Source organism: Macrobrachium rosenbergii, chromosome 2 (genome assembly GCF_040412425.1).
Source record: "Macrobrachium rosenbergii isolate ZJJX-2024 chromosome 2, ASM4041242v1, whole genome shotgun sequence".
NCBI lineage: Eukaryota > Metazoa > Arthropoda > Malacostraca > Decapoda > Palaemonidae > Macrobrachium > Macrobrachium rosenbergii.
The window spans coordinates 88,470,854-88,498,353 of record NC_089742.1 but is presented as its reverse complement, the minus strand read 5'-3'; the positions used below and the strand labels follow the sequence as shown (position 1 = coordinate 88,498,353).

Sequence of the window (27,500 nt, the reverse complement as noted above, 5' to 3'; positions counted from 1 at the left end):
AAGTGACCTGATGTCAAAACTATTTCTCTACACAAAACAGGACAGGTACATATAGATAACAGGATGATTAACAATAGCTGATTAGACACAAAAATACTCTGACACATATACTATGTATAAGGGCAAATGAACAGGTAATAAATGTACAATTACACAATGATAATAAGGCTGAGCACCGCGACCTCGGGTCAGCTGTGAAGGCACCGTAGGAAACGAGAGGTTCATCATAGAGAACCCGTTGAGCGGGGACTTTACAATACTCCCCCTCCAAGACGTAGGTAACGTCTGATCAAAGCAGGTATCTGCTGGGGCGGCGGAGAGGGCCACGCCTTCTCGATGTCAGCTGGGGGGGTGCATCCAACTTCTCCGGTGCCCTGCAGATGGGAGTGATGGGTTACTCTCCTGCCCAGGCCCGGGGCCTTCCGGGGGTGCCCACGAGGTTTTCTTGCGGGCGGGGCAGGCTGAGGGGGCGCTGCTTCCTGTGGGGGCCTTTGGGAAGTGCCCCCGACTTCTTCCTCCAGGAATGCGGGCTTGAGGCGGTCTACCGACACTCAGTTGTCCTTCCCATGGACAGCCACCCAGAATGCCTTTTTGTTTCTCTCCAGTACGAGGAAATGCCCCCTGTAGGGCCTGGTTAAGGGTGGGCGTACAGCATCGTTCCTGACGAAGACGTGGGTGGTGGAGGATGGACTGGGAGGCATGAAGGGGGACGTCCTGTCGGTATATGTCCACCAGCAGGGGGCAAACTTCCCAACCCTGTTGTGGAGCCTCTGTGTTGTTAGGTTGTCCCAGTCCTCCGTGATGAGTTCGCCCGGGACTACGAGGGACTCCCCGTAAACCTTTTCTGCTACGGATGGGTTGCCGTTGGCTCTGGGAGCAGTCCTCAGCCCAAGGAGGACCCAGGGCAGCTGGTACTTCCAGTTGTCGGCGGTGCAATGAGCCATGAGGGACGCCTTCAAGGACCTGTGGAACCTCTCCACCATTCCATTGGCTGCGGGGTTGTAGACGGTGGTGCTGTGGTGAGTGGTCCCCAGCAGGTGTGCCAGGGCGGTCCACAGCTCGGACAGGAAGGCTGGGCCCCTGTCTGTGGTTATATGGTCCAGGACACTGAACTGGCTGATCCAGCTGGAGAGGAGGGCCTCAGTGCACGCACTGGAGGTGGCTTCTTCCATGGGCGTCGCTTCGGGCCACCTGGTGAAGCGGTTGACGACTGTCAGAAGGTATATGGCTCCTCCTGATGGGGGAAGAGGACCCACTACGTCGACGTGGATGTGCCTGAAATGTCTCCCCGGCTGGGGCTGGGACCCTGTCCGTGGTTATATGGTCCGGGATACCGAACTGGCTGGTCCAGCTAGGGAGGAGGGCCTCAGCACACGCACTGGAGGTGGCTTCTTCCATGGGCATCGCTTTGGGCCACCTGGTGGGGTGGTCAACGACTATCAGAAGGTATCTGGCTCCTCCTGATGGGGGAAGAGGAGCCACTACGTTGACGTGGATGTGCCCGAAACGTCTCCCCATCTGGGGAAAGTCGCCCACCCCTGATTTGGTGTGCCGTCCAACTTTGCTAGCCTGGAACTGTATGCACTGCCTTGCCCAGGCCGTTGTGTCCTTCCATATGGTGTGCCAGATGGACTTCTCCACCAGCAGCTTGGCCGTCATCCTGCTGGAGGGGTGGGACAGTCCGTGGATGATGTCGAAGACCAGCCGACGACGGGAGGGGGGCACCAGTGGGTGGGGGTGGCCAGTGCTCACGTCACTCAGCGGTGTTGGCCCCCCAGGGGTGAGGGGCACGTCCTTCCACTTCAGTGACGTGATGGTGGTGCGGTAAGCTGGAATCTCTGGATCGGCGGCCTGTTCCCAGGCGAGGTCCTCGTAGTCGATCCCGAGCTGCACTGCATTGATTTCGATCCTCAAGAGGGCGTCGGCTACTGGGTTCTTCCTGCCGGGGAGGTACATGATGGTGCAGTGAACTCCGCTATGGCTGCAAGGTGATGCTGCTGCCTGGAGGACCATGCATCCCCCAGCTTTGTGAAGGCGTGGACCAGCAGCTGGTGGTCCATCTAAATTGTGAAGGGCATACCCTCCAGGAGGAATTTGAAGTGGCGTACTGCCTGGTACACGGCAAAGAGTTCCCTGTCGAAGGTGTTGTAGCGGGACTCGGTGGGTCTGAGCTTCCTGCTGAAAAAGGCGATGGGCTGAGAGGTTCCACTGACGACCTGCTCCAGGACAGCCCCACAGGCGATGTTGCTGGCATCCGTTGTTAGCTGGAGGGGGACGCTGGGGTCCTGGAGGGCCAAGGCTGTTGCCTTGGCGAGGGCGGCCTTCGTCAGGGAGAAGGCCTGTTGGGGCCCCACACTAAGGTCTTTGGATGGCCCTTGAGGATCTCCATCAGGGGGATGATGGTGTGCGCGACCATGGGGATGAACCTCCTGTAGTAGTTGACCATCCCAAGGGAACCTGAAGACAGCCTCAACTTTCGATGCAACTGGGGATATCTTGTTGAGCAGGGACTTTAAAATCTCAATCAGACAGGTAAGCCAGGCGCATTACCTAGCATCTGTTAGCATCCATTCTGCGAGATTTGCTCCATGTAAATGATATTAGTAGCACAAATTAGAGTTGGACATGTTCACAAAATAGTATGCCTGACTTCAGTTTTATCAAAACACAAAAACGTTGGTTACCAAGTGCTGCTAAGTCTGTCGGCAAGATGCTCCACGGTGCCAGTCAGCAACTGGTCTTTTGCGACACCGCTTCTAAAATGTGTGGCGGTAATAAAGTCACAGGAAAAAAGTAAAAAAAAAAGTTGAAATTTTGGCTAAGGCAAAAAGTCATAGGAAAAAATTCACATTAATTTATGGTGGCAATTAAAGCCATTAAAGTAATAAAAAAATATTTTGGATCTTTCCCAGATAGTGACCCCCAAGGGTTTTCGGAGGTCATTATCTGAGACTAATATTTCTTGAAGTCATTATCTTTATGATATTTACAGTCTTTTGTTTATGTTTTTACAGTAATCCCCAACGGGCTTGTAATAAACACGCCACAAAGGTGGATTCATACCGGGTTAAATCCCATGGGGGGTCACTATCTAGGAAAGATTAATGTGACTTTTTTTCCCGTGACTTTTTTACCTGGATCCCTGTAATGTTAACCCCTGCGCCTATAAAAGAAGAGTTATTTGAAAATATGACTGAATTTGAATTTCTAAATATGTGAACTGATTCACATCAAAAGCTTATTATCATTCTCTCTATAATGAATGTGTAAATCCCGTCCACAGGCATTATTTGCGCCTAACGATGATGTGAATCACTTGCCCATTTGCCATCTACATGCCGATTATATACTAAAATACTCACTGATATGAGATATGAGCAACCATTACTTTTGCATACGAGATAACACCGTATTCTTAAAGAAAGTCAATATAATAAATTTCCCCCATTAAAATCTTTGAAAGTTCATTGTATTTAAACTACTTATAAATGCTAGAGTCACAAACTGTTCTTTGGGGTCTATGCACTAAAAAATTCACCTCTACTGTTCATATATAAATCTCAAAAAAGAAGCTTTTGTACTTTACCTACTGACACCTTTTGTGAAATGAAATTATTTTGAACATTACTAAATTGATCACTTTGAGAAAGCAGAACAGTGAGCCTGAGACTACACATAACCTTAAGTTCAAGGGATCTTCAAATATTTGTTCACAGGATTATATAGAAAACTTTTTTACTGGAGCTAAACCTTATGAGTAAGGTTACTGATATTAGGTTTAATAGTGATAGAGCATACAGCTGGCATCTGCAAGCTACACACTATTCGATTACTTCACACAGGTGTTGGCTGCTCATTAAGTTGTGTAGCTTACCTGGCTCCTTTAAGAGGAAAGGTTGCATCTTGCCTAAGGTCCAGGTGTAGATGAGAACTATGCTTTGCCTGGGTCACAGACAGCAGACAAGGAGTCAGCCACTATACTATGTTTTACCATCTCTCTGAAACCCCAGTCACACTGGACTTACAACTAGCTTCTAACTGCCTCCATTCTCCAAAACCTGTGACCAGTGGCTGACTATTAAATAATTTCTGAGGTGGGCAACCAGTCTTTTGATCGGTGGTCAACCAGTGGGCGACCATTGAGTGACTGACGGCCGTCCACTCACCCAACATTGCAGCTAGTCTGCCACTAGTCAGAGGATGGCTACCACTGGTTGAAGACACCAGATGATTAGGTGTCCAGTTGAGTACTGGTTGCAATAAGCTGGCAGCCATCACGTTTTACTTTTCTGTAAAAGAAAATTGTTGTGACAGCTTTGTCCGTCCATCCACACTTTTTCTGTCCACCTTCAGATCTTAAAAATTACTGAGGCTAGAGGGCTGCAAATTGGTATGTTGATCATCCACCCTCCAATCATCTAACATAACAAATTGCAGGCCTCTAGCCTTAGTAGTTTTTATTTTATTTAAGGTTAAAGTTAGCCATAATCGTACTTCTGGCACCACTATAATACCAAAAACACAGGCCACTGCCAGACTGTGACTGAGGTTTGTGGACCACAGCTAAGAGTTTCATGGGCCGTGGCTGAGGCCACCACCAGACTGTGGCTGAGTTTCATGGGGCTATGGCTGAAAGTTTCATATAACACTATACCCTGTGCAGAAAACCTGATTGCGCCAAAGAAACTCGGCACGTTTTTTTACTTGTTTTGACTTATTGTCCATCATCACCTACTCATTTGTTGATGGTCTTTGATAGTTGTAGATGGTCTCCACCAGATGGCAAGTTGTGGCCCATTATTCACCAGGAGGTCAATCACTGCAGTCAATGACAGGTGCAAACAGGTCAGCAACCACTGCCAACCTGTTTCAACCATTTGTCCATCAGTCATAACTGGTGATCATGCACCACTTGTCAACTGGTAGCAGAACAGTAGCCCATCAATGGAGAGCACTTACCAACCACCAGCAACTTCTGGAAGTCCACAACCTTCGAAAACCTGTCGTAAGGTCAACAGAAACCTCCAAAAACAATTTTTGCCACCTTTGGTCACGGGTGGTCGGGAGCTGGTCATAAGCTCAGGGTAACAGGGCTTATAAGACAACTCCTCAATGTCACTCAATAATATGTGTCTTATATATGTGCAGAATCATGTACACCTATAGCAAAATCCACCTATCTCTGCAACTAAGCCCCACCCATTGATTATGTCACGACCATTCCTTGAAGCTGATTGGTTGGCAATGATTTCGAAAAGTTGGTTAATCTGTGGTACTTTTCACCTTCATTTACTTTGCAATGGTTGTTTTACCGAACTAAAATACGTTCTGCTGATTATCAAAAGGAAACGTTATGTTATCCCTGAAATAAAGTCATAATACATATCTCCCTAAAAATGGCAAAAAAAAGAGGAAAATATGAATGAAATCAGGAGTGTTCCACGATGCTGCAGTGTTGTCTTTTGTAAATGAGGTTCACCTGAATACGGAGGTGAATCAGTGACATAGGGAATGTCTGCATTTGAATTGGTGCACTTGAATCACTGGACAATGATAATTACCGTCTGATATTGTTAAGCGTGTTCACCATTCTAAATTTAAACACAAAGACTTTACCAGAGCTATGCAGACTGGTATTGATTTCAGGAAAGTGCACTACATTTTAATAGTCATAAAACTGATTTCATCGGAATCATTTACACATTTGGAGGAATGACAAGCAATGACTGCATTCTACAAAACCAGAATATGCCTATGTTTAACTTAAGGTTACAGTATGATAAGTTATATGGGTCGCACTGGATATAATTTGCTGAGAATTTTCTTAAGGACATTATCTCCTTTCAAAATAACGGGATCATAAAAATGGACGTAGACCTATAATGTCCTAGGTCTTTTTGTCAGTTTACGCAGCTTATGACTTTTGGATTATAGGCCTATCCCTATCTTATATTCAGCCATTTTATTGTGGTTATTGTTGTTTTTGTTGCTAGTGTTATGGTGCCTGTATTGTCTGAAATTTTTCATATGGTAACCTAACATTGCAGAATAAACATAGACCTAATCATAAAATACTGGTGTAAAGAATTATCTGCCTACTCTTGATAATTGAAACTTAGTCATTTGTTTTAATTAAAAGTAATCGAGATCTTTATGAATATAGTCTACGTTAGAATATTTTCCTAACAACAGAGAGAGAGAGAGAGAGAGAGAGAGAGAGAGAGAGAGAGAGAGAGAGAGAATTTACTGACTCTTATGTATCCTTTTGTCCAACAAGGCAATCTACAAGAGTGCCCCCAAAATCAAGTGATTCATGAGCTACTCGCAGGCTGGTTTGGATCATCTCACACATAACTCTTTCAGCTATCATTTATTTTTTTCTTATTTCGTTAAGTATCTTATGATTCCTACCATAGCCTTCTAGAGCAGGATGATGTGTACAAAAGTGGCATCCCGTAGGATTTTTGTGCTGAAATTGATTTTTTTCAAGATTTGGTATCATGATGGACTACAGTAACGGGAAATCTTAGGGTCCAAATTTTTCGGGACCCATAAAACCCCTTTTTGGGCCATATGTCAGGAGCATATTAGCTGAATATGATGATCTTTATATCTAAACAGGGCTTTTTGAGGGTGCTGAGTCGAATTTTGAGTGTCCCAGATTGATTAGAGGTAAAGATGTCAATATAAAGTTAATAAATAGATGATTTAATTTTGAATTCTGATGTAGATGATTAAAAATTCAGGAGTCTGTCTGCAACAGCTGGGTTTTGAGAGCCGGTATCTTACACCTTGCATTTGCTTCACTACATGCCCTGGGAAAGACAACTGAAAGCAGCAGTGTTGACACGTGCCATAGAGAGCAGCATCTACTCTTCTGCAGCGCTCCAGGGAATTTATGGTGGCAAGGCCTTCAAGAGGGGAGAGGAGTACCACATCATCAATGCACTGGCCATCATGATGGTGAAGTTTAATCCAATCTTTGGTGGACTTCAACCTGAACCCTTGCACTTACAGTGTGTGGAGCTAAAGCAGGCCCTTCATGACCAAGATCCTAAAATAGTTGGGGTTTTTTAGGATATTCAGTCCTATTATGCAACCAAAGTGCAAAACAAGAGAAGCAAGAAGGAGTCAGAGAGCAAGTTGATAGCTTGTTGCACCTGATCAGTGCCTGCAGGCAAGGAGATTGGGAAGGGTACCTCACTGCTTTAGAGAATCAAATCAAATACTACCTTGCCCATGACCTCCTCAATTATGCAAGGCTGATGCCACTTCACATTGCCAAAATGAATGCACTGGAGAGATACAACCCAGCAACATGGGAAGCCCTCAGGTCTGGAGAATTTGTCGTGAACAAATCTGAAATTCCATTCACAAATTTGTTTACTGACCAAGCATTGGAGCAAGAGATGAAGGGTTTGAAAAAACATGGAGGCATTGTTGGGTTCACTCAAGATGAAGATTCCCTGGATAGGCTGCTTCACACCGCACCTCACCTAGCTCGAATTGTTAACCTGTTCTTGCTAAGCATCCCTCACCACTCTCAGAACTCAACCAAATCAGGGGAGCATTATCAACTTCATGGAAATATCTCCCTGCATTCCAGCCACAGTGCTCTAAAACTCAGAAACTCTTTTGAACTCTACTGTGATGGGAATCCCTATACCACTGAAACACCTTTGAAGAGCATTGTTTCCTCTGCACTCATTCCTCCTAAAGCAAAACAGGACATCCTCAGCTATGCAAACTTAGGTCAAAAGCAGTATGAGGACTTTGTTGAAGATCGTCTTCTAAAAACTTCCAAAACTGAAACTGAAGACATTCTCCAACTGGATGGACAAGACCTGAGTGTCAGTTGATAACAAAGTTATCAAACTAAGGGAAGTGTGCCAGCTGCTAGCACGGTTTCTGTTCATTCAGCAGTCTCGACTGGAGTTGGTTCCCAAACTAGAAGCTACAGTTGGTGAATACAAGACGGCTGTGGTGCCACAGCCAATGTTTGCTGTGGATGGCTCCCTGCTCCTCTGCACTGACAAAACGAGCCTCATGCACATCGTCGAAGGAGCAGCTAATGCTCTACCTGCAACAGGTTTGACCTCTAAAATGCAATTTCCAACTGATCGTGTGCTGATAATTGATGCAATGGCAGTGTTGCAATGCATTAAAAAGACACCTGCCATGACAAAGATAAGTCATCTTAAGGAGGCTTTCATCACACGAATCAGCAGAATGTCAAATGGCTATGATGAGGTGAGAATACTTTTTGACCGCTGTACTAAAGGCAGCCTGAAGGCAAAGAAAAGGACAAAAAGAGCAACTTCTGCTGCTAATTATGAAGTACATGATGAAATGAGCATTAGAACCACACCACTCAAGGACCTTCTATCATCATCTAAAACGAAGAAGGGGCTTTGTGAACTTCTAGCTAAAGCTTTGTTAGAGCACTTCAAAGGATCCATGAAGCAAGTAGTGATCGCTTACAACACATTGGTGAATATCAATTCCCCTCATACCATTAAAGAAGATTTCAAAGTTCATGGGCCTGAGGCGTCCGACACCTTAATTCTTCTTCATGTCCTTGACAGCCTACATGACAAAAAATTCAAAGAAATCCATGTGCGATCCCCTGATATGGATGCGTTCATTCTCTTGATTGACCTTGCCTCTAATGATCGCTTCGGCACTCTCGCTCAGCTCAAGTTTTATACAGGTGTAGGTGCAAAGTACAGAGAATTAGATGTAAGGCCATGCGTGCAGGTAATTGGTCAGTGGAAGGCCCAGGGACTTATAGGCCTGCACAACTTCTCCAGAGCTGATTGTTGTGGAAAGTTTGTTGGAATATCAAAGAAAAGCTGGGTTGACACCTATCTTTCCCTTGAAGATGATCCTGTCATCGATTGTTTCCGCAGCCTTGGCGAAGGAGCTTTGTCATCTTCAGAGTTGTTGGATGGACAACTCCCAAAAGAAGTTAGAGCACTGGAAACAATTGTCTGCCGAGTGTATTCATCAAAATGTCCAACAACACTGCCTGCTCTTCGATGGGAGATCTTCAGATCAAAGAATCTTGAGGCTGAGACGCTCCTTCCCATTTGCACTACTCTGATGCCCCATATTGTCTGAACCAACTTCATATGCATGAAAGACAAATCTTACATTTCTCCAAATCCATGTCTTCCTCCTTTGGAAGAGAACGGATGGTTGCTTCATGACGAAGTCTACATACCATTGAAATGTCTATCTCCCCCTGCTCCTCGTGCAGTTCTGGAGCTTGTAAAATATGGATGTCAAACATTATGCAAAGGAAATTACACCTGCATCAAGAACAAATTATCGTGCACTCCTCTTTGCAAATGTTTTACTTCTGGCTGTGAAAAATTCTCTAACAGTTCAGTGCAAAACGATGAAGATGAGAATGACAATGAGCTTTAAACGTGTAAATTTATAGTTTTCATTTCATATGCACATTGAACAAACCTACAGTGATCTTGCTTTTTATCATAGATGTACATGTATATTCCGAATTTTTCTCTTACATCATATTGATATGGAACTTGTATAAGATTTAGTGTATATATAAAGTTCAGTATTAAAGCACTTGTATAATTCAGTGGCTTTGAATAAGTTCTCTACTTCATGTGAGTGAGGTTTCTTATTGAGCTGATATTGTAATTATGACCTTGACCAAATGACCTACTTTTTTGCCTCGGATTGGTCTAAAACCATCATTTTTGGAGTCAGTCCCCTTTAAAACCCCCTTCTAGATACAGAGCTCATAAAATTTTTCCAGTTCCTGATATATGACCCTTAGCCAGTTAGGCAGAGGCCATTTTGAAAATGCTCCCGAAAAGGGGGTTAAGTGGCCCGGAACATCTGGACCCTGCAGTTTTGTTATTTTGATCCCTAGCGGTATCAAATCTGTAAAAAAAAAATCAAGGATCATGTAAGGATTAGGGAACCCACTTGCAGCAGGGCTCGCTGTTCTTTACAAGAAGATTATTGGGTTCATTATTCTTTACATGGGAATAATCGGGTTCGCTGTTCTAGACATGAACACTTCGGTACCAGACATTTTAATCCCCCAGGGGCTAGTACTAAACAAGGCGAAATACATTTGACCCCCCAGGGGCTAGTACTAAACACGGCAAAACAGTGTAAATGAATCATTGTTTCGCCATGTTTAGTACTAGCCCTCATGCGGAATTGGAGTTCGGACCGGAAAGGGTTGGTAATTCTTTACAAGGGGATCACTGGGTTCGTTGTTCTTGACATGGAGATGTTGAGTTCGCTAATCTTGACATGATCCAAAATCAATTTCAGCACAAAAATCCTACGGAATTACACATCACCCGCACAATTCATTTTCATAGAAATGCTACAACAGCCTTATATTTACTCATCACAGTAATATAATTTGTTATCCCTTTTGTAAATATATTTTCATTATAATTCATTGTGAGCAGTTTGATAGTTGTGTGTAAGGCTGAGACAGTCCAGTGATTGACTTGTGGGTATAAGTGGAGTTACAATTACTATGGCCATCCACACATGTATGTGTTTGTGCACTTGCTATACATGTACATTCCACTTTATGCATATACATTATATATCGTGGAGTTGAAACTATTATATTAATTAAAAGCTACTCTATTTCCAACAGATACCGGTAGAAAACTATTTGTGATAAGAAATCGACGTGTCATTGCCTCAAAATATAACAAACTGACGTGTAGGCCTATGTCCTGTCATTCCCTCAAAATATAAGAAATTGACGTGTAGGCCTATGTACTGTCATTGCCTCAGAACAAAAAAATTGACGTGTAGGTCTAAGCCCTGTCAACGCCTCAAAATATAAAAAATTGATGTGTAGACCTAATCTCTCAATGATATTAACATTTGACATGCAGGATTATGAAGAATTAATACCCTGATATCGAAACTGGCTGCATAGGTCTATGCTTCATTTCAATTAATGTGGTCTGTGGGATGACTTCTGTAGGCCAAGATGCTTGCGTATTTAGGCTGCGCATGATAAAAAAAAAATTCACAGACAAAATTATCTAAGATCTTCATAATGATGTAACTTAATGTATCTTTTATGTGAGATATCAATTGCATACATCACACCTCCAGGAACTTAAATCTGTGGTGCCATGGTTCATGCACGAAACTCAGCATTACCGAACGGAGTCAAATCCGTACTGGTAATCATTTGGACTGTTAACTAGTGTGACGTCATTCCCCCGTCGAGAGCTAGCCAACCACTGGCGTGCAGTGGGCGGGGCTTAGCCGCAAAGTTAGGTGGATTTTGCTATAGGTTCTTGTTGGTATAGCGCACTTACTTGGTAATCATTTTACAGAGATGTTCGTATGTACTACCAGGGTGAAATAAAAGTAATTCCCATTTCCAGAGGTCTCATAAAATCATCATGAAACATGAAAATATCCAGGTAGTTTTCTATTGGTCTGATCTGTTGTTTATATCCCACTGATGTCAGGATTAATTTAATTCCAGGTGAATTTGTTCACATAAAGGTTGTATCATCAGCCTCATCAGAATATAGTGTTTCCAATCCGTGCATTTTGTCAGATTATTGAAATTCCATGATTGCAGTTTTTCACTCATTTTAAAAATCTGTCGCACTGTTCTTTTGTTTTGCCACTTCTTCTACGTATAGAATCCATTGATTTTGTAATCATCATAGCTGCTTCTTTCATCATCAAGCAGATTCTACGGATAAAAGAAATACTGATGGCTGATTTTCTTCAAAACTACTCTTTAATGAAGATTGTAGGATCTACCAAATCCACCTCATGACACTTCATTTTCAAATTTGATGCTACATACGTTTCTTATAATTCCTGTTATATGTCTGTTAGATATCTGTCGTGTTATGATCTCCCTCGGTGAAGCGGGAAACAACAGCGAAAACACAAATGACGGGACTGGAGTCACTCTCTTATTAAGGGAAAATTGTTCTTCTTTTCTGACTAGAGCGACGACAATTGCTGTTCAGCATTGCTAAGAACGATGTTTTTCTCGAGAACATGGCGGTGCCCCTTGGGACCGGGATCTTGAAGATGCTCCGAATTTGATATATCTCTGACTTGAGCAGACTATTCCTGATTTGTTTCGGTGCTTCAAAAGCAATTTTTTTCTTCCTTTCGGATACTTTTTCAAAATGCCTAACACTGTTTGGGAATTTGCAAATTCATACGTTGGGAATTTTCCTACAGATAATTTCTATCCTACTGTTCGACAAATCAAGCTTATAGGCAAGGATTACTAGGCTATGTGGCTGACGTTGCCAAGCTGAATCATGGGTGAATATGCATTATACTTCTACATTTACGTTTTATTATTGTAACATTCCTGTTTACTGCATGCTAATCTACACATATATAGTTTGCAGCCATACTCCAGTCATTTAGTAATTTGTACCGACTTGGACATGAGTTATATTCATATATAAGGTATGCTAGCATTCGATTCTAAATTACAATATCATCTATATTTAGCCAATCTGTAATCTTGTTTTTAAGGCGAAGGGTAGAGACAACGTGCGCTACAAATGACAAAAACCGAGCCTAGCATTTTATTCGCCTTAAAAATTTATAATGAGCAGTAAATTCATTTGGGTTTACAGAAGATATCGACGTAATGAATATCAGCTGTTGAATCATTCCGTGATGCTTTGAAGCCACAGACGTACAGAGAAAGGGTAATGAAAAGATTCAAAAGTCAAGGCGGACTATACTGTATTTGCTCAGAATTCTCCGGCAAACAAAATCTCTTGACGTGTGCTGCAAACGGAACAGAACTCAGTTGTTCTTTCTGTGAAATTTCGTATCCTGTTGTGTTCCAAAGCAGCTTTAACATCGACTAAATGTGTTTGCGTTTACTGTGTACCTATACCATACCACATCATTTGTAAATCCCGCTTGGAAGGAGTAAAATCGCAAACCTTGCGTTTCTCGAGAAACAAAATGCGTAACCACACGGACAAAAGGACGAAATCTACCTAGCTTCGCCTCCCAAAGGCAGAGAAAGAGAAAGAGGAAGAGGAAGCGAAGGGGAAGGGAAGGCGAGGCAACTCTCCCAAATATTCCACAAATGCAACGCTGCGCTGCCTCGTCGTCCTCATTCAAGAACAAACCACAGAAAGAACATGTCAGTGAACAACAAGGACAATGTTTACACTAAAGAAATGACATTACTACACAGAATGAAGAGAGTGAAGGCAATGCCGCCCTCTTGATCACTGAATGGGAACCAAAATAATGAACACTAGTGAAACAGTTGACCAGTTCTTTCTCTCGTTCCCTCACTCTTGCTATAAATTTCCCGATATTAGTACGAAATCTTCTTCAAACGTTTAAAGACACTTTATGTACCAAAAAAAAAATTAACTTTTAGATGATGAAATGAACAAATAAACAAGCCAGAACGCCAGTGTTTCTAACAAATCCAGAAAGAGGTTTCATTTTCCAAGAACGACTACCACATTTATCCCCGAATATTCATTTTTCCTTCAAAAGGGAATCCCCTCCTTCCATCCTCAGCTTTTAAGACAGGTTTTACCAAAACGGTGAAAGATTTCCTTCAAACTCGCCGCCTGAACCCTATATAAGAATATCGGTTTCGAATTCAAAATCTGCACTCGTGAGAGATGAAGGAGAAGGAGAGGCAGCAACAGGAAAAGGAACGGGAGACTGAAAACAACACAAGATAAGATGAACAACCTATATTTGTAAGGAATGGTCATCGTTTTCTCAAGTTTAGTCTGCTTCTGTCGCAAAATACATAGATGAATGGTACAATTGGAGACCCATATACGATCTGAAGTCACCCCTGGGCATTGCGGGTAATACACGATAAGCCATTTGCCATCCCCGTTAGAAAAGTAAGTTTCATCTTCCATGTTAAGGGTATTTCAGTCAAAACAACCTAGAAGACGTTTAAGATTGCAGACAGAGAATACCAAATTTGATCCGAATTTGTCTTCTTCTTCATAACATATTCAAAAAGCTCATTATATATATATATATATATATATATATATATATATATATATATATATATATATATATATATATATATATATATATATATATATATTTTATATATATATGTGTATATAACGAGCTTTTTGAATATGTTATGCTTGTGGGTGGATAATATGGGCCAAATCTTCTCATGTATATCTTGACAGAGATTACGCTGACAATCCCAACACAAAACCTCCCAAAACATCCGAATAGGCAACGGTGGCTTGGTTTGATGCGGTGGTATCAAGATGGAGGGGAAACCTTACTGAAGGCAAGATAAATGAATAACTAGATTCAATTAAAAACGCACTATTAGGAAAAAGTTAAAAAGCATTATCCAGTTAATCACGTATTTTACGGCTTGACTAGATAATAGTATTCCAATATTTATTCTGCTCTGCACAAAATCTGGCTGCAACGGTCAACCGTGTTTATGACATTATCTAGACCGTTCGATAATAGTTCCTGTTATATACCCCCAATGACTAATTGCTTGTGCATTCGCGCTCGCGCGTGTGTGTGTGTGTGTGTGTGAGAGAGAGAGAGAGAGAGAGAGAGAGAGAGAGAGAGAGAGAGAGAGAGAGAGAGAGACGCACTGCACTTGAAAATTCATAGCCTTCTCCATATAATCTTTTCTTACTTGGTAACTGGTTACTAAATATCATTCCCAAATTGTCTGGATGAAAGTGTTACAATGAATATTGTATGTAGATAGATATTACGTTGGCTACTTCAACCCTAGCTCGAGTCACCAACATTTAGACAGCCCTCATAAAGCTCCCTTTCTGGATACTTTCATTCAGACAAATATGGCTTTTTTTTTTATTTCAAAATTTTGAAACGCCGGCAATATACAGCAGTTACTGTATACGAGCTCTTTCAGGTACTGAAGTGCTTTGCACTCACTTGTAACAAATTTGTACATATTATATATGTTCTTTGTTTTATAATTTTGGGCATAACTAATTATTTGCTTCTTTTAACTCTCTTCTCAGAGTATAATCAGATTACATGAATTTATGAATTTGTTCACGTAAGTCCTATTAGGTGACTAATAACATGTTAGTCATATGAAAATATACATCCATATCTTTGAGTGAAACTGGAAAATTAACTACCAAATATTAAATGTTCCAAGGCAATTATCTGAAAAATAAAACTAAAAACCTGTCATACGTCAAAGACATACTTTTTAACACTGACCACTTATCCTTTGGTCCCGTAATGCGCGAATACCAAATATTCTCTGCCATGTTTCAGCCTAATGTACAGCATACAGTTTTCCAAACTTATTCCAATGTTTTGTTTTTGTTTTTGGCCAAACTGCATTGCCACAATGACTACTTACTCAGTGCAACGTGATGTTATCCTGTAATTCTGTTTCGTTAATTATCACTCCGACAATTTTGTTAGTAAGTTCCTTTGAGGAAACCTTTGAAATGTGCGCTGTGCAGCAGAGATTATTCCACGAGTACTTTTGGAGCTGAATTTTTACCTGCCCTACACAAGGAAAGAATTTTACATTAGAGTCCGGCATGGCCATCTGAGAAGCCAACAGAGTAACTCAATGTATGAAAATAACAGTATTGGTGAATATAATCCTTCAGCATACTTTGAGCTTGTGGCAACTCTTGAACTTGGTAGCTCCACACACAAAATGGAATCTGTAGTTGGTGAACACCTTTCAGTTGTGTAGAAACTGTTCCCAAGGATTGGTTTTCCTTATTTTGACGGACCTTCCTCATGCCTAAACTACAATTAGCACTACCTTTTCCCCCTTGGCAATGAAGAGACAATGAGTAATTTGCAAAAGTCCTTTCCTAATAAATATTACACCGGTTGAATTTTGTTCTGATGATGTAGGATGATTATTTCAACATGGATGTCTAGTTTTCTGGCATTTATGGTCAAATCATTACGTTGTGCTATCTGTTGCGCATGAAGAAGTTGAACCCTCCCCTCTACCCGAGTTGAGCTTAGGGTAAACGTCAATTCATCTTGAAGTACATATTCCACAAAAATGCATCTTTGGTATTAAGCAACTGTAATGTAATGTTCCTTATGATTATGTGCATTAGAATACACAAAGGATTATCATTCTTTGCAAAAGAATAGTTTTCTTTGTTTTTGTTCAAGACATCAATACGGAATTTTGCTACTGTCTTGGACACTTCTGTGTCGGTTTTATCCTCACATCAGCTCAGAGAGTCATACAGTGACGTTCTGGACACAGGTTGATAATAATCACAAGCAAAGTTTACCATAGAAAAATGAATCGAAGCCCACTGCCTGTCCGATAAGAAGCCTCGCTCCCCTCTCTGCCAAACCTTTGCAGGATACGGAAATCTGTTTTATCCATCTTACACGAGAAAGTCACCCTAATTTACAACAGGCAAATCTGTTCTGGCCACACTGTCTTCCCCGCCTATGCTGTTTTGGCTTTTCTGGTTTTGTATAATGGCTAACTTGAAGATGCCAATGAAGGGTGTTCTAGTTCGTACGTAAAGGTGTCTCAGACTAGGCACTCTTATTCGCTCTTTAACATGTGGTGTGGCAAAGAAATGAAGAACCTATGATTGTGAATTAGTTAACAGAGTGAAAACTCCTTATATATTTACTGGGTCATGAAAATCTACTTCATTGGCAAGGTCTTTGACACTACTTATCCTTCAAGCTTCCCTAGAACGTTTGTTTTATCATGAACATAATCTTCATTCATGTCTTCTGATGTCTGAACTTCTGATGTAACGTTTTCTTGGTCTGTCACAGATGAATCAAAGGGGTTTGGCCATTTCAATCCTAGCCTTTGGTTTTCCATATGTAGAATTTTCTCATGATTTCCTAAGCCCGACCTCTTCTTGCCGCTTTATGTAACTACGTTATTTCACTGGCTGTTAAAATTCTTGCTTTTATTACTCATTTGTTCAAACTGAAGTCTTTGATGCCTTCTAGGTTCGTCTGTACTGACAGCCTTTCCAATGCCTTGGCCCAATGAAATCTCAAAGACTTCTTAAATCATTTTTGTGAAGCAAATTTGCTAAACCTCATGGTTCCTTCAATGGATGGGTAGGCGATTAGAGGTTGCATAATGTCCCAAAGATATATAGGGAGCAACCAAGTAAAGCTGGCATGATCATTATTGTAAATACATTAACAAAATCTTTTGTCGGCATGAAATCTAAATCTAGGAAGGGCTCATACATGGAGAAACCGGACTTATTGGTTCACAAAATGCCTTAGTGTACTAATCATAGACTGCCGTCATGTGTGTGTAGGGCCGTGTAGGAACTATTGGTTGACCCAAGTTATGATATGAAATGTTTTATATTCCACTTAGAACAGCATAAGGGTATTTGGTCAAATTCGCACTGAACGTTTTGAGAGAGCATGAATCCCAAGTCAACTAATTTTTAAATATTTCTCTACAATATCTTAAGCAGTTGTGAGCATTCAGGACACCTGTAATGGATCCACCAACAACCATTAAATTCTAATTAGGCAAATCTTTCAACTGAGCACCTTCAAAAAACTGTACCTTAAATGACTTGGAATGTTGCAGTATGAGTGCATTGTCACAGCAAGAACAATTAAGTGAAAGTTATTTGAAAAATAAAACAAGATCAGTATTGTTTTGCTGTAAATACTTGATCCCGGACAGCCATCACAGTCAGTAGTTCCCATTATTCTGACACCCATAGTAAACGTTTACAGGCTTTAGTTCACCTGGATAATAATAGCTGCATCAGCATAAAGAGAAGAGCACTATTTTCGCCAACGTGTGAGCTGATGAAAATACAGCTGGTGACGGAGGAGAGGTAGATGAATAGATGAATGATTCACAAACAATTATGCCTGCAGGGACACAAACAGTTATGCCTGCATGGACACAAACAATTATGCCTGCAGTTACACAAACAGTTATGCCTGCCAGGACACAAACAATTATGCCTGCAGGGACACAAACAATTATGCCTGCAAGGAGGGTGTATAATTTATGAAATTAAACGTCTCATGGTTATTGCAAGTCCGAAACCAGACAGACATAAAAGACAGATAATTGTGCTACATTTCGGGCCTTGCGAAGTAAGCTAAAGAATAATTTTAACCACTTTTCTAAAAACCATGAGATCAGTATAATGCAAAATTGCAGATAAAATCCGAGTCGTCAAGGGGACAGACGCTGACAGCCCCGCTAAAAAAAACTAAAAACCTAACCACCGAAGACAGGCAGAACTCAAGATCACCTACAAAGCTATACATTCCCGTGTCAAAAACAAGAAAAAGTCATATCTAGTATTTGTCTACCAGCTGCATAAAACGTTTATTATCAAAACTTTTAGCACCGATTTTCACGAACAATGCATTCATAACACCAGCTTACTGAATCTAAGGTCAAAATCTTTCACCAATTTCTTAACAGATCGTCCCATTAAAATCCATCTCTGAATAGCGTCAAAAAGGTCAGTGAACTTTTTTTTTTATCATCCCCATAACGTAGGCACAGCAATAAACACGATACTTACAAAGTATAAATATTTTCAAGTGATTCCACGAAAATAGTTTTCCTCAAGGCAACCTGAACAATCACGATCGGTAAAATATGAATATGATAACTCAGTTATTTTAAATCAAAAAAGGATATTTATCCACAGAATACAGTGTGTGTAGTACGCTTCCTTATGGGTGCCACTGGATTGAACTTGCCTCCTATTCAAGAACACAGAACAGGAACGTATCCCTTTGGTCATGGAAGATAGCACTGGGAAGTAAAATCTTCATGGAACGTTTTTTGACGAACATCAATATTCTCTCTCCTCAGGTGATGGATGCAGTATATATTATTTGACCTCGTATACACTATTAATTACTCTTCCCATTTAAATATAATTTCATGTACGTCTCATGCAATTCATCTGATGGTGGGTGCAGTTATTACCTGTAAATAACTTGTTATTTGTCTTAAATCATATATATATATATATATATATATATATATATATATATATATATATATATATATATATATATATATATATATATATTATATATCATATATATATATCAGTATATATATGTACAGTCAACACATAATCAGTCATTACGCGTAATGACTGAAATTTCAGTCATCACGTAATGCACTTAGGGGACATTTGATCCCCAGGAGCTAGTACTAAACACGGCGAAACAGTGAGTCACCTACACTGTTTCGCCGGGTTTAGTATTAGTCCCTGGGGGTCAAATGTATTTCGCCGTGTTTAGTACTAGCTATTGGGGGATCAAATGTCCTAAGTGCATTACGCGTGATGACTGAAATTTCAGTCATTATAGTGCAACAGATTGCTGTAAAAATCGTTCAGATAGTGAAACAAGCATGAAATTTGGCACAAACATTCCTAAGACTACGCTCTCTTAGAAAAGGGCGCTGGCCACCTGAAAATCCAAGATGGCGGCTATTTTTCAAAATGGCCGCCATCTATGTTGAGATTCACTGGTTTGGGAGCATCTATTGGATGGAATATGCCAGTTTTTTTTTTTAAACCTCGACTTTTAGGTTATAAAATGTTCCATACCACACATTTTATTGAAAACCCTTACTAAATGAATTGTAACCAAGATGGCGTACAAAATGGTTGCCATAAAAGTTTTTTTCTATCCACAGCGCTAGCAGAACATAGAGACCAACTGTTTTTATTTAATGGTATATTCATGTGATCAGACAGTTTAACTAATATGCTATTTTCAACTGAAATAGTAATGGTATGGTCACATACAACATTGTGTCTAAGACTGTAACCATAAAAAGAAAAGAAGAGAAATACGGACTAAACGCAACCAATCTATGTATAGGTCTCTCAACCTACACCTTTGAAAAATTCGAGGATAAGAAGGTAGGCATAGCATGACACGTTGGATGCTCAAGCTAGATTATCTACTGAAGAGAGGGCAATATTTATCTAGACTTCACATTTGCAAGTGCACAGAGCTGTGCAGGGAAGACCCAGCTTGTAGCACTTGCACCTTTCCCGACAGCCTGCTTTGCATCCACATTTGGTAAGCTGTTGGCAACTCTTGGCTAAGGGCGAGTTGGTTGTCCAGAGGACTTGCCATGCTTCACCAGACTTTTGCCATCCCCACTCAGCAGGGTTCTCTGGCTGTGGCTGACACTGAGTGGCCTGCCCCCACACACAACCAGCCTGGTACGCAGCACGCTTGGTGTGTTGGAGGAGAGCTCCCCTGGTTGGTGGAATGGCCTCATATGCCCTTTGTTTTCTGGCAAACATATCAAGTCTAGCCTCATCCACAGTGCCAGCAGTGCTGGATCTTTCATACATAAGTATGACAAACCTCTCCAGGACCTTCAGGTCACTCTCTTCCACTCTGAGAGGGTAGTGACTCAGTTTGGAGAACACAGTGGAGGCCTCTGGAAAGATGTTCCATGTCTGCCAGGCGGTCTTCTTGCCCTTGCTCCGGAAGGCTGACACTGTATCACAGCCTGTGAACGCATGGAAGAAGAGCATGCCATTCACCTTCTCCTGGCCCAGAGAGTTGCACAGGTCATGCACAGCAATCCAGCGCAGGCTCTGGCCTTGGCCAAATGCCACCCATAGCTTCTCTAGCCCTAGATTGTGGAGAGTGGAGAAAGCACTGACTGCAACGACAAGAACATCTGTGTCATTTGCTTTAACCGTGATGGTCTTGGCTCCATGTTCTGTGGCATATTTGGCATGGAGAAAGATGCGGGTGTCAGCTTCCTCATGAGAGCACTTTTTCCAGTCCCTGAAGACTAGCCTCATGAGTGCTGAGGACAGCAGACCCTTTCGTGGCAATGACAACATTTGTGGCAGACATCTGGGCAACTTTGTCTGCCAGAACTGGAACAACTCTGTCTTGTTGGCATCGTGTCTTAGGAAATTGCGCCAGTTGGATGGAATTGTGTTCTTGTCTGTCACCTTGCGCCTTCCTCCTTGACCACGTTGGAGCCTGGTCTCAGCTTTGAGGCTGGATGTATTGTATACATCAAATACAAGATGTGATGATGTGTACTTGCTGCTATAGGATTGTATCACAGGCAAGAAGTCATAAAGTGCATAGCCCTCAAAGGTCTTTCCTTTCTTTGGTGGCAAGGCATGGACCAAAGCTGATCCATCTACAATGAGGACATCAGTCTTTGGTTCTTTGTCTTCTAGTGTAACATGACTCTCCAGGACCGAGGTCAGCTGAGACTTCTGACATGTGTACAGCCTACCACCCTCACTAAGGGAAGCTGGGAATGTTTGATTCTCGTGCTGGAAGAATTCCTGCAGATCACATTCACGGCTCTGACAGGATATAAATAGCTTTGAGAAAAGCTGGCAATCCTCCTTCAGAAGTTTCTGCTTTGACTGTTCTACAGGAGCAGCTTCTTGCCTGAAGAAGTCAGTTCTGTTCTTCTTTATCAGCTCATAGAAGGAGACTGCATTGTTTGCCAAAGAGTCTGAAAACTTGAAATTTAGTGCGGCCTCTGTCAAGGTGTGTCTGTAGAAGTTCTGCTGAGCTGGGGTGGGCAATGTCTTTGTTGTCAATGGAATACAGATCCTGGCTCTCTTCCTGAAAAGGACTTCCCAAGTGTTGCAAAGCCAATGACAGCTTGCTGACTCTCTCCAAGAATGTCTTCTGCATGAGGTGTTTGTTCATGGTGTGTTGTCTGCTCATTAGACTCCTTACTTTGAACCTCTGTTTCGTATGCAGACACCAAGCGGATGATCTCTGGGCCAGCCACCATCCATCTTCTGAGTGCTGACGGATCTTCAGTCAGCCCAATGGCTCCGCCATCAGCCTTTATAAAGGCATTGGTCTGCTCATGAGCTTGGTCAAGAGCCATTGCTGAGAACTGGCGACTGGTCTTGTGCACAACAAAGTTGCCAGCCTTGAACTCCTTGTGCAACTCTGGGTGTGAACTCTCTAGGGTAAGCATGTCCCTGAGGTGAATAGGCAGCCAACGAGCATAGTTTGTATTATTGTTGGAAAAGAAGTAGGGTATCAGCTCATGCAATGCCTGGCAGTAGAGGACAAAATTGGCCTCACGGAAGGACCTGATCAGTAGGAATATCACAAGTTCCATAGACAACACCATGTGCCAGAAGTGGAACTGTGGACTCTGCTGTCTTCAAGGTCACACCACTCCTCAAACTCTAATGCCTGCTCATTGTTGTTTGCTTTCTCAGCACAGTAGTCAGTGTATGCTGTCCTCAGGAGTTTGTACAAACTAGAGGCTGTAACCTGGTGCATCTGCCGTGTCCTGGTTACACTTGCAGCTGACAGGAAGGATTCTGCAGTTCCTTGGTCTTTCTCAAGGCTCCTCAGGTAGGACCTTTTTCTGCTGTAGAGGGCACAAAGACAGGCATGGTGATACTTAAACTCCTGTGCAATGACATCCCCACCAGTCAACTTAGCAAGGAGCTTGCCATCACTAAGTATCTCTGCACATTCACGCAATTTCAAGTCAAGGCCCTTAGTACTAGCCTGTCTGAGATCAGATGCAGGTGCCACTTTCTCACAGAAAATGCAAACTTCATTGTCATGACTGGTTCGGCGCAGTTTTGCATGACTAGTCTCAGTGTTGCTGGTCTGGTCATTGGATTGTCGCTTTCTTGCACGGTCCAGTTTAGTGTTGTTAAACAACAAGCGACAGTTCACATGGTATTTTGCTGCATTTTTCCTGAGAGTGGCCTCTATGCCATCACCTTCATCCAGCCTTGCTGGATCCATTATCAGTGGCATTTCATTAATTTCACTGAACATGGGAATGTTCCTTGCCAGCATTGTGTACCCATCATGGTCTAGGACATGATGACTTGGAGGTGATGTCAAGTGCTCACCTCTTTTGTCCTTCTGACAAAGACAACACAAACTCCAGTTTGTTTTTCTACTGCTCAATATTGGATTGGCATCACATTCTGCCATGATTTCACTTTTGATTAAGGCCGAGGGTTATCCTTTACCACCTTAAACAAAGCACACATTCCTGTATGGGATTCAACTAGGTTCGGTCTCCCTACACCCAGCCCGATCATTCATCCAGTGCCATTTAAGTCCCGTGTGATCTGTACACCATCCGGGTAAGTACATGAACCATCATGTACAGCCCCCATACCCTTGGCTCGGCTCTCCCGCTGGCACATCCTGTCTATTCAGGTGCGGCTATCTAACTATAGCTGGTCTGGGGCTGTTAGAAAGCATTTGGGACACTAAACTAAACTATACTACAACTACTAGTCTAAGACTACAGGATTAGTAAAGCTGGATTAGCTGGCACTGAACCCCATGCTGAGTTACACAGCAGTGATGTCACCAGTGTGCCTGGTTGTGTGCAGACATACACTCTTTTACATTTATTAATTTTCCTTCAAAATTGATGAGTTATTCGAAAGAGATGGCCTCATTAGGATCTAAAACCACAGAAACCAAGATCCATGCTTAAAACGATAATTGTTGAACGGGCATTATTTCTCATTATAATTATTGTTTCTACCTTTTCTTGGCAGCCATATAGCCCCCATATTTAAAGGTAAACTGTACTGGGAAGCTACAGAAACATAATATTCACAAGAAATAGTATGGAAGAGCTTTACCATATTGCTAGAAGCAAATACATGCCATTCTAGTGAAAAATTAGCCAAAATCTGTCGATACTGGCCGCCATCTTGGAATTTGGCCGCCATATTAAATTTTTTGTACAGCGCCCTTTCTGATAGAGGGAACTTTAAAGAGCACTTGTGCAAAATTTCATGCTTGTTTCACTATCTGAACGATTCTTATGAAATATGCAATTATCTGCTGCACTATTATGCGTAATGACTGATTACGCATGTTGACTGTAACATATATATATATATATATATATATATATATATATATATATATATATATATATATATATATATATATATATATATATACATACATACATATATATAATATATATATACACATATATGTATACATTTTATATATATAACATATATATAAGCGTAAATTTTTTATCACCATTACATTTTCTCTAGTCACAAAATTTAGCTACAAATGTCGTTTAATATCCAATTTTCTCCACCTCGGAAATGACACCGAAGGTAAATTATAACTGATATATGTGGCTCGTCACCTGGTAGATTCCATCCACAAACAGCATTATATATATATATATATATATATATATATATATATATATATATATATATATATATATATATATATATATATATATATATAATATCCAATTCGCTCTACCTCAGAAGTGATACCGAAGGGGATTTACAATTGACAGCCAAATGGTAAATTACCCATCACTGAAGTCAGAGGATGTTCCTGTTGGTGGCTGGAAGCTACCAGGTGATGAGCCACTTATCAGTTATAATTTACCTTCGATGTCATTTCCGATGTGGAGAAAATTGGATGTTAAACGTCATTTGTAGCTTAATGTTTGTGAATATAGAAAATCTAACGGTGATATAAGAATTCACACACACATATATATAGGCTGTGTGTGTGTGTGTGTGTGTGTGTGTGTGTGTGTGTGTGTGTGTGTGTGTGTGTGTGTGTGTGTGTGTAAGGACGCCAACACAAATGACAGAAGTTATTTGCAGGTAATAACTGCTGCACCCATCATCAGATTAATTGAATGAGACGTACATGAAATTTATATTTAAATTTGAAGAGTAATTAATAGTGATAGGTTACTGAAGATACGAGGTTAAATAATGTATATATATATATATATATATATATATATATATATATATATATATATATATATATATATATATATATATATATATTTACTAGCTGACCAACCCAGCACTGCCCAGAAGAACTTTCAAGAACTTAGAAAAATTTTCCTTCATCCCCTTTGAACTGTTTTGTCGTGTTAAGTATGTGTATTATCATTGAAAATGCTTTTCTTTCCTTTGATTAATAATTCTGTCTTGAATTCATTACTTTAAATAAACATGATATATACAAGTATACATATATCTTGGCACTTATCTGATTAAAATGGTGAGAGAGAGAGAGAGAGAGAGAGAGAGAGAGAGAGAGAGAGAGAGAGAGAGAGAAAATTATTGATTTGCAGTAGCAAACATTCTGGGGTTTTTTCTAGTATGACTTGGTGCTTAACCCCACTCATAAAGGGAATTTATAAATGAGAGAGAGAGAGAGAGAGAGAGAGAGAGAGAGAGAGAGAGAGAGAGAGAGAGAGAGAGAGCATGAATTTACTTGCAATAGTTAAAAACCTCATAGATAAATTCTGCTCCGGATTATTTGAGCGATGCCTTGAGAGAGAGAGAAAGAGAGAGAACGTTTGGTAGAGGTAGTATGGTGAAGCTGGTGTGCGTTGTGGTGGTATTGCCTAACTACACGATAATTAATTTCAGACCTTATAAAGCCGACTTTATAAGGAATACGTTACTGTAACGTCACGAAGTAGTCGCTATAGCGAATTCCGAAGGGAAAAATGAAGAAGAAACGAACAAATTAATGAGGAAATTCGCATTTGAAAGAATAAAAAAAAAGGAAATATTTTACATGTTGATGTCGGTCTTAGCCAGCAGCTACTTAAGATACAGTGTCCGTTGGCTATATAAATATTAAATTATTATCACAACTGTAATTCTAGACACCGTAAAAAAGAGCTGCAACTGTTTTCAGTTTCCTGTACATGTTAAAAAGCATTTCAGTTTTCTTTGACATTTCTGAAGAAAAGTGTAGACCGAAGTCTGAATGGTCTAATATAGAAATTGTCAATAAATAGTGATTTTTTTTTATTGGATTAAGTGCTTAGATGTGATGATGGTAATACCTCAAGGTACTTAAGAATTTGTATTTTATTGGCAAGGTTTAATTAAGATACGTTTGGCTTAAGATGAACACTGAAAAAAATGCGGTAATTTCGTTGCAAGTAATTTTTCAATGAGGGGGTAGTTTTATCACAGAAACATTTAGTCTGCTAATACGCATGCATGGAAGGTGATGGACTTGTTTCGTCTTGTCGATGAATTACTTCTTGATCTCCAAAGTTGTGCCCATAACTACGAAGTTTTTTTATGTGAATTGAGTAGTTAGATATGATGATGGTAATACCACAGGGTACTTAAGAATTTGTATTTTATTGGCAAGGTACGATTAAGATACGTTTGGCTTAAAATGAACACTAAAAAAAGGGTGCAATTTCGTCGCGATTAATTTTTTAATGAGGGGGTATATCTATCACAGAAGCATTTGGTCTGTTACTTTTTTCCGTGGCAAGGATTGTAAACCACATTTTAACCAATACAGATTTTCAATGTTGATTTCATTGAGGTAATAAACAATTATATTACCAGACAGAATCTTTACATCAGATGACAATATTACACTTTTTATTTTACTGGGATGTTTAAAACTATCAAAAAAGTTGAAGATATTTACATTAATAATTCTCATAAATTATGATCAAATTTCACGTAAATTCTGGTCAAAAATTGATGTTATAGGGGATTTGGATTTATTGTATAGGTTAATCATACATCTGGCAGCACCAGGAAAAAAAGGTGGAGTGTCAGGTGAAAAATGAGAATAAACCCAGAAAACTGAAGGAAAAGGTGACGTAAAAACGAAAATTTCATTTGTTTTGCCTGCGTCCCTATCTTTGTCACAGGGTAGGGGTTTGATTTTGAGCTCTAAACCTTTCTGGGTCTGTCAGGCGGTTCAGATTTCTATAGTGGACAAACAAATATACAAACATTCACTTTTATATATACATACATTTTGTATATATATATATATATATATATATATATATATATATATATATATATATATATATATATATATATATATATATATATATATATATATATATATATATATATATATATATATATATATATATAATATATAATATACATATATATATATATATATATATATATATATATATATATATATATATATATATATATATTGTCATCCATCCCTCCCTCCTGTAAATTTGATTTCCTTATTTAATTTTGAATTCATCTGTTATTCATTTGCCTATCGAGTCGGGGAATTTGATGGGCGTCGGACAACATCGAGCCTACTTGAACCAGTCAGTAGCCGTTAGCTAGGCCTCCTTACCTGGCCCCCAATATCGTATGGTCCATAGAACAATACAAACCCCCTTTTCCACCCCCATCACGTGATTGGGAGACATGTAGGTATGGGGGAGGCCAAAAGGGCCATTCAGCGCTAGGGAACAGGTAAGGTTCTAAGCTGTAGGCATATAATGATAAGTGTGCTTTTCCTCTGCCCTCTTTGCTGGTTCTTTTGACATGCTTGCAGGTACGGGTGGCCCAAAAGCTCGACGCTCCAAGAAGCCATGTTGTTTTGAACCAGCGAGATGCTCCTCTGTAGCGGACACACTGCATTTTTCCCGCTCCGCTGGTTGAACTGACTTCGAC

General features: G+C 40.6%; 3 protein-coding genes across 7 annotated transcripts in view; all 3 read right to left on the bottom strand.

Annotated features, from left to right (window-relative positions):
* The window catches only part of mtgo (miles to go), a 520,265-nt gene that overhangs the window by 467,169 nt on the left and 25,596 nt on the right, over window positions 1-27,500 (bottom strand). The window lies entirely within an intron of this gene.
* LOC136843535 (uncharacterized) lies at window positions 552-983 on the bottom strand. Its single transcript, XM_067112072.1, has one exon. It carries the CDS (start codon window positions 981-983, stop codon window positions 552-554), a length of 432 nt encoding a protein of 143 aa, XP_066968173.1.
* On the bottom strand, window positions 1,141-1,956 carry LOC136843524 (uncharacterized). Its single transcript, XM_067112061.1, has one exon. It carries the CDS (start codon window positions 1,954-1,956, stop codon window positions 1,141-1,143), a length of 816 nt encoding a protein of 271 aa, XP_066968162.1.

Coding starts and splice junctions, on each gene's coding strand:
- LOC136843535 (XM_067112072.1), bottom strand. CDS start 983: ATGGTGGAGAGGTTCCACAGGTCCTTGAAGGCGTCCCTCATGGCTCAT.
- LOC136843524 (XM_067112061.1), bottom strand. CDS start 1,956: ATGTACCTCCCCGGCAGGAAGAACCCAGTAGCCGACGCCCTCTTGAGG.